Here is a 14086-nt window from a genome sequence, read left to right on the forward strand (position 1 = left end):
AATTGGATTGTTTGGTTTTTTGATATTTAGCTTTTTGAGTTATTCCCCATTTCTCTTCTATCAGGTTCAGTGTATCTGATTTTATGTTGAGGTCTTTGATCCATTTGTAGTTAATTTTTGTACAGTGTGATAAGAATGGCTCTGTTTGCATTCTTCTACATGCCATTGGTTGAAGGTTCTTTCTCTTTTCAAATGTATTTCTGGGTTCTTTATCAGAAATCATGTGTCTAGATGTGTGATCTGGAACTTCAGTTCCCTTGATAAATGTGTTTGCTTTTATGCCAACACCATGTTATTTTTATTACTTAGTTTTCTAGTTCAACTTGAAATTGGGAATGATGAGACCTCTAGAAGTTTTTATTGTTCAGGATTGTTAAGTTATCCTAGATTTTTTTTATTTTCCATATGAAGCTGAGAATTCTCTTCAAGATCTGTGAAGAATTGGCATTTTGATGGGGATTGTATTGAATCTATTGATTGCATTTGGTATGATAATGATTTTTTTAATTCCATGAGCATACCTGAGCATCCATCCTCTGATATATTTTTCAATTTTTTTTCTTCAAAGACTTAAAGAATTTATTATTCAAATTTTTCAATTGCTTGGTTATAGTTACCCCATGCTATTTTATCTGGGGCTATTGTGAAAGATGGTGTAGTTTCCCTGCTTTTTTTCTCTAACTTCTGTATAGGAGGCTACTGATTTTTATGAGTTAAGTTTGTTATCAGCTACTTTGCTGGAAGTGTTCATCAGCTATCAGAGTTCTCTGGTGGACTTTTTAGGGTCACTTCTGTATACTATCATATCATCTGAAAGTAAAGATTCTTTGACTTCTTCCTTTCTAATTTGTAATACCCTTTTGGCCTTATAACTGCAATTATTTCAATAAATAACTTCTCTTTTCAGTTTATTTTTTCTTACAATAAGTAACTTTTAAAACGTGTGTGTGTGTGTGTGTGTGTGTGTGTGTGTGTGTGTGTGAATGTAATCTAGAGTATTACATGTAGAAGTCAGAAAACAATTTGCCATTGTTAGCTTTTCCTTTCTGAAAACTGAACTCAAGTCCTCTGTCTTGTAAGCAAGTATTCTTACCAGTTGAGCCATACCCCCTTATTAATAAGTATCTTTTACTCGGATGCATACTCAATGATATTCTAGGTAATGTTATTAATTAATAATCTTTATAAGCCAATGCCTCAAAAGTTATGAGTACTATGTCTTGATTAAAACTCATTTTTATGATAAATTTTGTGGTTTTGACAATTAATTTTTAAAAGGTAATGAATGTAGATCAAATCAGATGGTAAGGTGCTATCTTGCATTCATGAGGCCCTGGGTTTGATCCAACACATCCAATAAACCAGTTCCATGCATTTAACTCCAGGACTCAGGAAACAGAAGCCATTACATCAGAAGTTTAAGGCCAGTGTTGGCCATATAGCAAATTCATGTCCAGTCTAAAATCTTATCTTAAAAAAAAAAGAACAATAACTAAAGTTAATACCATGCCAGTATGAACATGGAAATCCATTGGAATTGCCAATTTACTCAGATCAGGGCATTCATTTGCTGTGTGGTGCTGTCATCTGGAATTAAAATAATATGTTGACTTTTACAAACTGAGACGCCGAAAGTAGAAACATAAGCCAGTGAGCTGTAAAATGGTGGCATATTAACACATGCCCCATTGAGAACGTTCCTGCCCTCTGCTCATACAGATGGGACAGGGTCAGCGATGCAGAGATGCTGAGGTGAACGTTTTTGAGGAGATGGGTGTGTGTGATTTTATACATTAGTGGTATTACTGCAGTTTATACTTCATGAGCACTAAAATTCACTTAGTCTGTCCCAGGTATCAGCAGACCTTTCTTACTCAGTGTGTCGGACTCTAAGTGAAGTTGTTTTCTGGGTCACAGAGCATCTGTCAACTACTCTACTCAGCTGTTCAGTACAAATGCAGTCTTTGCCATTTGTAGATAAGTGGACGTAGCTGCTTACCGAAAGAATTTACTTAGATTGACAAGTGGCCATCTATTAGTCCAATTTATGGACCTCAGAGTTCAGACCCTCATTTAAAAATGAAAACAAAGAACAAGCAAAACAGACACAGAGAGACAGACAAAAACAAAGCCTACAGAGTACTCAGAACTTAAGAAGATATAACTGCTTGCCTAATTTAGGAACCAGGACCAGGTAATTTGCTTTGCTATGTCAGCCGAAGCATCATTTAATACACAGTCTAATTAACAACAATGGGTTTGTCAAACAGTATTTAGCCCAATCATTCTAAGTGGCCTTACTATATCTATTAATTTCATTTCAATAAATATCTCTTACAGTTACTGGTATTGTAGAGGTAGGGAAATGCTTTCAGTGGAAAATCGCTAGCTACAAAACTAATTTACTTCTGGCATTCTGAGGTTCTATACCGAAATAGTGGTAGACCAACTCAGAACTGTCAGCAGTAGGTTCTGAATAGCAGGTCGTCCCCATTTACTCTTAGGTCTGCCCTCATTGGAAGTGGCAGCACTATAGCCATGTATATCCCTTTGTTATGAGAGCCCCTATAGGAGTCCTTGGGAACCTGCACCCTTCCAGGATTACAAACTGAGCCATGATGCACCAAGCAGACAAGCTCCCTCATGTGGTTTTCACCTCACTTTTCTTTTTCCACTTTCCATTCAGACTAATCATTAATATAAGAAGTTTTGATAATCACCCATGAACTTCATGTTTTTTAAAAGGTAGTGTAGCTTTCTTCCTGTAGTGTAACCATAGCAACTGTCCAGGAACAGAGAGAGAAAGCTTTCACACATGCTGTGCTAATTAATCCTGTCCTGCAGTTTTTCTTCAGCTGGGAGAGGCAGTTTAATAAATTTTGCATGAGTAAGCAGGTTTTGATTTGTGAACTTTACAAAAACATAGTGTTGTTTTTACCAAAATGATTGTGGAAAATGGCACTAAAAATCATATTTTAGGGTATTCTCTCTCTCTCTCTCTCTCTCTCTCTCTCTCTCTCTCTCTCTCTCTCTCTCTCTCTATCTCTTTTAAAGGAGCCATGTTAAGTAATTCAGGCTTTCCTGAAAAAAAAACACAGGGTCTATTTTGCCTATTTAATGAATATAAATGTCCTACGAGTGAACATTTTTCTTCATTGATGTATGGTACACCTTCAAAACTAACATCACTTCATGAGAGGTGAGTGAGAGAGCTTTTTCTCAAGAGATGGAAAAAAACTGTATTCTGAAATTAAAGATTCTAATTTTCTATATGACATATCTATGTACAAACCCTCTTAAAATAAAAGAACTTTTTTTTTTTTTTTTTTTTTTTTAATTTGAAAGTTCATCCTCATTGCTCTTTTGGAAACCATTGTTGCCCAGCTGAATGAAGTTGGGGCTGTCTTTGACCTAAGTGTGTGAGACAGGAAAAAGTAATGTAGACTATGAACTTCTGTTTGTGTTTTTCACAAATACTTAACCAACAACAGTACTTAACATTTAGCTTGCAATCACATGTAATGGTTTGATTTCCCTTGTATTTAGGATATTCTGGTTTCATATTTTCCCAACTTAAACTACCACTTTCTACTTAATAAGTAGACTGATTATTTGAACTGTCAAAGAAAATCTCACATTTTCTCATTTTACTATCTCTGTTTGAGCTGTCTGACAATAAGGCCTTAGGAAAAGCAAGAGAATCTAGCTTGGATGCTCTGATATCCCATTTGACTTGACAGCCACATATGGGATGAGTCAGAACCTATTTCCAGACTTGCCTTAGCTCTTTGTTTTCTATATGGAAATGAAGTTGTTTGAGGACCAAACCTTTGATGGGGTTGCCAGTTCCTACAGACATTTTCCCAGCTTTATTGTCAGATTAATAGTACGGTTTTGTATGAATTGAGAGTAAAGAATGTGCTACAGAGAATATGATTGAACATAATTCTATTTGTATATAGAATATTAGGTGTAGTAAGTTGAGCATTGTTGTATATTTCTGTACATTTTGTATATCTATACATTTTTGTATGGGACATATATGAGCATTGACCAATTCCATATGTAATCATCTTATTGTAAAATACTATACTGTAGAAAAATGGACTTTAATGATAACAGAATTAATTAATAATTCTTTGTCTTTATCAACTATGTTATTAATTTTAAAGTTTACAATAACCCAGAAAATTAGCAGCCATGGTTTAGAAACAGGAAGAAGTCATGTTCCTAAACATCTCTGACAATCTTAATATATCATTGAAAAGAACATGTTTAAAGTAGGCTCACAGCAGAAACCTTGTATTATATTTTACTTCAAGTATAGTACTGACAAGTGATGCTTTATACTTGTGTTGATTTGTCACATAACTGAAAAATTGTCAGAACTATTGAACTTAGATGAAGGAGAGGTTTCTCTTTGCTCATGGTCTCAGAAGTTTCAGTTGGTAATGGGCTGGCCCTGTTGTTTTTGGATCTATGCTAAAGGCAGAATATCACAGGACAAAGTCCAAGGTGAACAAAGCTGCTCCTCTTGTAGCTGTCAGGGGAGCAAAGAGAGAAAGTTTATCACCCTGACATCCCCTTCAAGACCATGACTGGTGAAACAATGTCCTTTGGCTAGGCCTCATTTTCTGGACAGGTCTATCAACTATCAGTATCACTGTGGGCCACTGAACTGGTCTTTTAACAAATGGGCCATGATGGAGCATTTCAGGTCTAAAATGCTGCATTGCATCAATCTTTAATGCCAAGGTCAGGAAATGGTCTATTATGACTTGTTTCACTTTCAAAAATAACATTGTGAGGTATATGATCTTTAAAAGAAGTAGAAGGATAGAGACATGGCTCAACGGTTTAGAATGCTTAGTGCTCCTGCAGGAGGTCTGAGTTCAGTTCTCAGCACCCAGGTCAGGCAGCAACTGCCTGTAACTCCACTCCAGGGAATTCAGTGCCCTCTTCAGGCACCCTTATGCATGTCCACATAGTATATGCATAGTATTCACCACACACACACACACACACACACACACACACACACACACACACACACACACAGAAGAGAGAGAGAGAGAGAGTTAAAAATAAAAATAAATCTTTTTTTTTTTAAGGGATTAGACTGGGGACATAGCTTGTTGGTAGTATGCTTTCTTCACATGCAGGGGCTGGGGTGTGTATGTTCCATCCTTATTATCTTTATTAGCACTGCAAATGAACATTTTTCAAAAAAGAATTAGTCATTTTATACAACCTGCGGGGAAAATGCTCAGGAAAAACTTGCTAAATTATGAAAGGGGCAGGGCTATATGGATGGCTCAACAGGTAGCAATATACTGCTTTGCAGAGGACCATGGTTGGCTTCAGTACCCACATCAGGCAACTCACAGATAATTGTAACTCCTGGTCCAGTAACTCTGACACCCTCTTGCAGCCTCCATGGCCTCCCTCATTCATGTGCATATACCACCATATACATAATTAAAAATAAAATAAATCCTCTTAAAAATGGATAATCACACATTCCAGAGGTAAACCATGGACAACATACATGAATTCACGTTTTTATTTGTTCAGCAGTCTATCACGGTTTAATAAGGATCAGGATAAACAATTAGGCCGAACAGATATTTATTGAGGGAGAAATAACTCACAACATAGACAGGTGAACACCAACAGGTTCCTGCATCCAAGAATTCCTCTGGATGTCCTCCTGTCCCTGTGTGGCTGGCAAGAGAGCTCTCTCCCTCACCTCCTCCTACCTAGTTCTCCAGGTCACTTCTGCCCCTGGCTCCACCCCGCAATGGGTGTGGTCAGTGCCACAGAAGGAGACAAAATGAATATCCCACTACAGCAGTCCTGTGTCTGTGTGTGAATATTTCAGTTATTAGGTCAAATTGCATATTTTATGTTAAAGTAATGTTACCAATTTTTGTGCATTGCAACTTGATATCAGCTTTAATCATCCACATGTTCCAGTTTGATCGTTGCTTTATAATTACATAACTCATTGGTTTTTCAGATAATGTCCCCCAGTGTGTATCCACTTGTGAGTTTTTGAGAAACACTCACACCATAAGAACTTCTTGGGCAACTCTTCAAGAAAAGTATTACAGTTTCTCCTTAAAATACACATGTAAACACTGGCAGCACTGGTCGTTTGTAGAGCTGGGACTCTTTAGCTTTCTTAATTTATCTTTTCTGCAAGTTATTTGGCCAAAGAGCCCTTACTGATATGATGTACAAATTTGGAACTCTCAAACTAGAGTTCTGCAAAGCAGATGAAGTAACCAGGGAAATTTTAAGACAGCTCTGATTTTGTTTGGTGATATTTTAAAATCCATAGCACAAATGTTTTGTTTTTAATATACATTATATCATAATTATTAATGTCTTAAAAGCACAGAGACTATATATGTTTTCCTCAGATATGTTAATCTTGGCTTGGTATTCATGAATCTGAATTACAGTAGTGTTGTTTTACCTTTTAAAATGTAACATTTGAATTTAAAACACATGTTCTTTTCATACCCCTTTAACCTCTTTACGTTTCCTGTAACCCACAGGTCTTGCAAGAGCAAAATCCGTCCCTAGCCACACATACTCCAATGAAGTGGTTACCTTGTGGTACAGACCTCCTGATGTTCTCCTGGGCTCTACAGAATATTCCACCTGCCTTGACATGTGGTGAGAAATGAACACTTTAGCTAAACAGTGTGGCATGCTTGGTCTGGCCCAAACCTAGACAGACATCTAATAGTTGTTGGAGAAAGATCAATGGTGCATGAGTGTTGCCTGTGTGTGGCAGTACTGTGGCCTATTTAATACCTGATTGGGAATGGTACCTCATCAGAGTCTGCTCCAGATGGAACCTTCTAAGTGTTCTTGAAGGACAAGGTCAGAGGCTCTTTCTTTCTTTCTTTCTTTCTTTCTTTCTTTCTTTCTTTCTTTCTGTACTGTAATTTTTTTCTGTCAGTACTGGTTTTATTTTATAATGAGGAAGTGTGTATCTCCAAAGATCAGTAGAATAAGAATTAACATGACATGAGTTCATATTTACTACATAGCTCTGGCAATTGATTGAAAACTATTGATAACGAAATGCCTTGAGTGTTTAAAAATATGGGATTATCTCAGAATCATTTCATGCAATAGTTCTCCAGCTGTTAAAATCTTTTTTAATGTATTAGAATGTTTGGTAATATTTGCTGCATACCTGTTAATACTGACAAGCTGCTGTGCATTCCCAATTATGTGAGATTTAAATATCATAATCATCTAAGGGAATGAATCTGATTCTTAACACTCTGGTGAGAGTCACTCATGGCCACTGGGCATAGCTTTTCTTTTTCTGTACTCATGACTGGGTTTGAAGTAAAATAATTCATGTAGCTTGTGGTTGTTCTTTACAAAAGAGCCATCATTCTTGAGTGATTATGCCCCTGAATTAAGAATTTAGCTACATAAACATGTAATGTTTATGGCCTCAGTGAAACTTCAGTATGTATTATTTACCTTCCTTCTGTGAAGTTACTTCATGACTCTACCACAAGCAATCTTTGTTGAGTGTTAAAGTACCCCCTAGCTGTGGGGTTTGGTGTTCTGTGGAACCATTGAAGTCATCTTCAGCTTCTTATGTATATGAAGTTGTCTAGATATATAGCTTTCAATAAAACTGTAAAAATATAGGCCATCAAACACCTGCAGATCTGTTTTCATAAATCTAATCACATTTTAATGATATTCTAAAATCCCAAGAATAAATATCACCATCTATTGGCGAGTAACTGAACTAATCCATCTTTTCATCACACTTCCTGGCCTTGGCTTTTAAATGGTTATTTACTCTTTCTGTAGTTAATATTTTCCCCTAAGGATAGGCCTGTCTTTGGACAACATAGATAATTAGACCCTTAATAATAATGGGGAAAGTTAGAGATGGAGGCCAGTGCACACACCAGGGTACCAGTTAGTTGCTTTCTTAATAATCATTTGCTACTTTCTGTTCCTAGTTAAGAGCTGGCTATGCAAATAATAATTTTATCACAGTCTTGGGTTATAAAGTATTTTTTCTATTTATTTTTGTATATGGAAATTCTTAGTCGTCTTTCAGTGAGTTCAACTAAGGTCTCTACTAATAAAATGTGTTTTGAAATGTTTGTGGTGTAGAGCCAGTTTTTTCTCAGTTGCTTGGCAGTTTAGTCAAGATTATACCCTCCTAACCACAAGAAGTTGTTCTTCCTGTGCTAAATAAATAAATGTGCATCTAGGGAGATGGCTCAGTTATGAAATGTTTGCAAGTATGATGAACTAAGTTCAGCATGGTGGCACACATGTAACCCAGCACAGAAAATGAGGACAAGAATGATGACTTAGGTTTAGCATGGTAGCACACACATGTAACCCAGTACAAAGGATGAGGAGACAGGCAGGCACTGAAGTTTAGCCAAACTGGTGATTTCCAAATTCAAGGAGAGACCTTGTTTCAAAAATTAAGGTGGATATCAAGGACACCATTGACCTCTGGCCTCTCAATGATACACAAGCATGCACCTACACTAATATGTACACACAATTACACTTATGTCGATCACACAAACAGAATGATGTTAAGAGATTGGGGTTATTGCTTAGTTGGAGGACCTGAACTCAATCCCCCAAGCCAATGTACAATTGTGAGTGTGCTGGACAATCAGATCCCTGAGCCTCAGTGTCCAGCCAGCCTCACTTATTTGGAGAGCTCCAAGCCAGTGAGATAACTTCCCTCCTCCCACAAAGGTAGAGAGCTCCCTGAGAGACAACACTCAAAGCTGACCTCTGCCTCCACACACACACACACACACACACACACACACACACACACACACACACACACACACGCACACGCACACGCACACGCATGCACGCACACAGGGTGGGGATAAGCAAAATGCTCTATACAGTAAGTACCAAGTGCATGATGGATTCTGACTTTCTAATGTTTGTTTCTGGCATACACTGTTTTCTATTCTTCCCTACCTCACCCCACCCCATGTGTGTGAGAGATAGTTTGGGCACTTGCTGCCAATTTGCTTTGAACAGAAACATAATAGAAGCATACGAAGAAGCCTATTATTGAAGAGAAAGAGGGAAATCCGGTAGAAAATAGTGGACCCCCAAATGCCCTTGTGTGTCTATGCCAAGAATATTCATTGCCAGAAACAAATAGCAAATGCTAGGTTTGAGCAGCTTCCCATGCTTATTTTCAGTTCACATCTAAGCCCTAAAATCTAGGTTGTGTCTATGCTATGCCTGTCATTGTGAATCTGATTTATTTGAGCAATTTTCTAAAACCTGTTTTGCTATTCTGTAGTCAGATAAAAATGCATGTGTCTTTCCCACGAGAGAGACTTTCACAGGCCACTGATTCACTGATTTTTTTTTTTTTTTTTTTTGCATAATCAATGACATCGATGCAGGATATTCAGACACCTGGAAATGGGATTGTAATTGAGTCATGGCTCAGCTGCACCAAGAAGAAATACAAATATTAACCCAGGGACAGCAGCAGGGAGGCAGGTGGCAGGGTTTCAGGCTAGTTTTACAGTTCGTTTACTGTCCCGGGGCTGGAGTAACTAAAAACTGATGATCCCTACACCATGTTAAATAGACACAGTCGCTAAAAATATTAATGAAGACACGTATGCAGTAACACTGTCAGCATGTGATGGAAATCAGAGCTAGCACTGATAGGAGCTTCTCCTGTGGGTCACCCGCACCATGGAGATGTGTGAATGCCCAGTGACACTTAAGGACTCATCAAGTTAGTTTTGATGCCTTTGTTTCTCTTCCTAAATGAAGATCGGATTCAGCGTTGTCTCTTGTAACATGTCTGTTAATTCTTGGGTTTTGTGCCTCCCTGAAAGTCACAGCATGGAAAAACATTGCTAAGCTTCAGAACCAGAGGTATTTACAGGGTCTGAAGAGCACAGGAAGGGGAGCATGGATGTGAAGGCAGCATATCTGCATAACTCTTCCCTGGCAGTAGAGTCCTGCTTTCTGCAGAGCTGGGCTTTTAAATAAGCTTCTGTTCCTCTCTGCATGCCCAGAGCTGTGTTTGCAGCTGTGCATACTCTCTAAAACAGAACATTGTTGGGGATTATTTTAAAGGATTTTTAATATCAGGTAACTAAATTATATGTTAATAAGTGATTTTCTCATCAAAGGCATTGTGCTTTAGAGGGGGCTCGTGGTATCAACTGCAATGCCCCCCCCACCCAGTATGCAAAGAATGATGGTATGTCAGGCGTTTCCTATCATCATCTTTTCAAAGCTAATTAACATATTAACTATGCTTGTCAAAATGTGGGGTAGATCATTTATAAATAAGCCTGTCAAACATAATGAGATCGCATATTAAATCACCCTGTCTCTATTACATCTCTGATTTAAGATTAAAATTAATTTATTTAACATTGCAGCAGCTGGGTGATTAAGGAAAAAACCTGTTCTAGTCATAATGTATAGGAAAATGTCTGCATCACAGTTTATTTTTAATATATTAGAAAGAATATTGGCTAATTATTAAGTATCATAAAGTCATTTGGCCCTGATTCATATTACATAACTTAATGGCCATACATATTGGCAATATCCTGTGTTCTGCCATTATCTTTACTGATCTTTCTATCTTGAATCAAAGCAGTTTACACAATGAAATTTCTTAAGACTTGGGTTTATATCCCATTGTTTTAAGAAAAAGAACCATAATTAAACCTTTCTATACCTGCTACCCTGAGCATAAATTTATTCTGTGTGAAGCCTACATTAATTTGAAAACTTGAATGATAATAATAGTAATAGTTGGTACTTTTATTGACCATAAACTGTATATAAGTCCTGCTATGCTCTTAAATTACTTCCTTATTGTACAATGAAATAAGGAACATTCACGAAGTAATATAATTACATCACACGGTGAGTAAATTGCCAACTTGCAGTGTAGGGCCACATTCTCAGTATCCCTTCCTTGCCACATTCTGTACTGTCTTATAAGATGATTTGGAAGAAACTGACCTTGTTTTACTACTAATGTAACTCTGTAACACTAACAAAGTACTTGGTAATATATCATATTTCTATCCAAGTTACGCCTTTTGTGTAGCTCAGATATTTTGGGTGGCTTTGTTCTCACTCATAAGCCTGCACTCTCTGTCTCTCCTAACAGCTTTATTCCAGTTGCTTCTACTATATAATTTTATTTAGTGAATACTTTTAAAAAAAGCCAAGACATGAATCATTGAATTGAATACATTTTCATGGTACTACTGTCTATGCTGACATACATCTTCCCAGCTCCTAGTCATTATTCATTTATCACTTCTGCTTAAGTGAATACATCCATTTTTAAAGGAGTTCTAAGGAAGAAGGAAAGATGGAATTCCCTGAGCTACAGCAGAGTCATCTATTGTCAATGTTGTTGCATGTTTTCTAATTATTGCAGTCATAAGGCCAAGGAAGATGTGAAACAGTCATTGTCAAATTTAATAGTTCTCTGATAATTCTTAAACAGTGCTCAAATAATGCACTATCCAGCTGACTTGCTACAGCCACTGACAGTGGGATGCAATGGGACAGAACTGGGGACAGCCACAAAGATCTTTATGTTTCTGGTGGCATCCGTGGTTCTGAGTCCATTGCAACTAATGAGGCCTCTTTACTTTTGGATGGCCATATACCTCATCAACATACAGTCCTCCTTAGAGAGTTGATAATTCTGCCAAGACAATAGGTACAGAGAGTCTTACTATGCCATATGTCTTAGAGTACTCTAGAGCAATAATTGACCCTTTATTTCCATCAGAAGAGATTTGCTGTATTTTTAGTGTTTAATTCACACCTAAGGACTGACTGCTGGCTACAAAACCCTTCTTACAGGAAATTTATCATTGTCTGTGCATTATCTTGGTCAGTATGGTTTGAACCCTGTCTGGTTGTGAAACTGAGATAGCTGCTAACTCACCAACCCAGAGAGTGCCTCTGGAATAGTCAAGGTAGCAGTTGTTGGTTTTTTTTTTTTTTAACGGTGTGTTATAGTTTTCTAAATCTCATTGTTTATCAGTGTGGGTCTTTGAAACAAAGAGCATATTTCCATCAAGGTATTTGACCACTTAGTGATAATTACAGTATTTATAGAAAGAATAATTTAATGTAGACTTCCCCTGCTAAATATTCTAAAACGAATTAAATTTCACTAATTTCTTTTTAATCAACATTAGGAAAGTAATTGGCTACCCACAAGTGGATTTCTGAATGATTTGGTAATAGCCAGTTACTGAGAGTAAGTTTCATGACATTAGTATAATCTTGCCACATTCCACTGATTCACCAGATTATAACAATAGAAAGAAATGGGATCACAGGAAATTCTTGGGAAATATAAAACTATATAAACGTTGGAAAGTAGTATTCATATTGCTCTTTTGGGTCTGTCAGTCACCAAATTAAATGCCTTGTGTTTCTATTGGGCTATAGCATCCAAGAGGGCTATGGAATACTGACAAGTCCAAGATACTATGTTTCATTTTAAGGAAATGAGCATGCAGGCTCTCCGTCGAATTAGAATTTTTGACTCAGGAGGGCCTTACATGGGAGAGTAGGGCATGGGTAAAAATATGGTTCTGTGTTTTAATCTAGAAATATGTAAATTAAGGAATGTGTCATGTAGATTAGTACTTTTTATTTTATTTAGTTATTTTTCAGTGTGTGGAGTATATGTGTTCATCTCTCCAGGTATGTTTGTGTATGTGTGAAACCAGAGGTCATTGTCAAGACTCTTTTACATCATTCTCCAGTGTCTTCATTTATTTACTTATTAATTAATTAATTAATTAATCCATACATTCTTCATTTATTTAGAGACATGTCTGTTAATGAACCTGGAGCTCCTAGATTCATGAAGACTTGCTTGCCAGGGAATTCCAGGGACCTACCTGACCACAAATCCCAGCTCTGGGGCTATAGATGCATGCCCACCATGCCTGGCTTTTTATATGAATGCTGGGGGATCCAATCCCAGGCCCCCTGTGCTTGTGCAGCAAACATTGTGTGACTGAGCCATCTTCCCAGCCCACTTTCTGTTTTAAGATATATGAATATATATATGTATGTATATACATACATACATACATACATACATACATACATACATACTTGTCTCTCCAAGCATGCAATGCTTTTCTGTTTAAAGAAGAGGCAGGCTTTGACAAAAAAAAAAATAGTGCCCCAAGTCAACTTCCTTCTCCCATAGTTAGCTCAACTTAGTTAACCAAAGCTCTCAACAAATATTTTCAGTTTTCTGAGAATCCTGTGGTGATTTCAGGTATATCTGGCTAACTGACAATGACCACAGCAGTGTCAGTAACAGGATCAGTGACCCACTTTATCTATGGCTTCTCTTTAATCTCTCAGGAATGACTATGCCTTTTTAACTCTTTGGGCAATACCGTATATCTCATAGGTTTGACATAATTTTTTCTTATTATCTATCAGTCTATTCTGTTGACTGATTTGCATTGCTGGAGAGTTAATCTATATCCTTGCCTCTGAAAGCACTCTTCATTTATTCTTTTAGACATTGTACTAAATGAAATGGTGGATGAAGACTTTACCATGGTCTACCAAAGTTGTCCCACTCCACTTTGACCTTGTTTACCCTGTGTAGAATTTTATACACAAGTGTCTCAGAATTAATCAAAATTAATGATTTTATGCCCTTTATTTTTTGTTTAATCTTTGTTTCCTGGATCTTCTAATTATATTTTAATTTTTTTTTTAGTTTCATTGCCCTTATTTATATTGTTAACTATTTAAAGTTTAAAAATATTTATTAAACACATGTGGAAAAATGCTTTCCAAATGCTGAAACATATCACAAAATCTATATCCCAAAATAGAGAGATTAATTTCTAAGATTGTATTTTAATTACTTCTCCCTTCCACTTCCTCCTGCTATGGCCCTCCCTGATCTCCTTCAAATTTGTGGCCTGTTAAGAGAAGCTTTTGTGACAGTCTGGTCCTACAGCCGTGTCAGCCCCAAATCACACAATGA

General features: G+C 37.0%; 1 protein-coding gene across 4 annotated transcripts in view; it reads left to right on the forward strand.

The window, feature by feature from the left end:
• Nucleotides 1-6729, forward strand: part of LOC127214182 (cyclin-dependent kinase 14) — a 294998-nt gene extending 288269 nt beyond the window's left edge. For all 4 annotated transcript variants that reach the window (XM_051174586.1, XM_051174587.1, XM_051174588.1 and 1 more), the window contains one exon: nucleotides 6564-6729. In XM_051174586.1, coding sequence (XP_051030543.1) covers nucleotides 6564-6688 — 125 coding nt within the window. In that variant the 3' untranslated portion in view covers nucleotides 6689-6729. The remainder of the gene's footprint in view (nucleotides 1-6563) is intronic.
• The last annotated feature ends 7357 nt before the right edge of the window (nucleotides 6730-14086 follow it).

This window comes from Phodopus roborovskii, unplaced genomic scaffold, assembly GCF_943737965.1.
Source record: "Phodopus roborovskii unplaced genomic scaffold, PHOROB, whole genome shotgun sequence".
NCBI classification, from domain to species: Eukaryota; Metazoa; Chordata; class Mammalia; order Rodentia; family Cricetidae; genus Phodopus; species Phodopus roborovskii.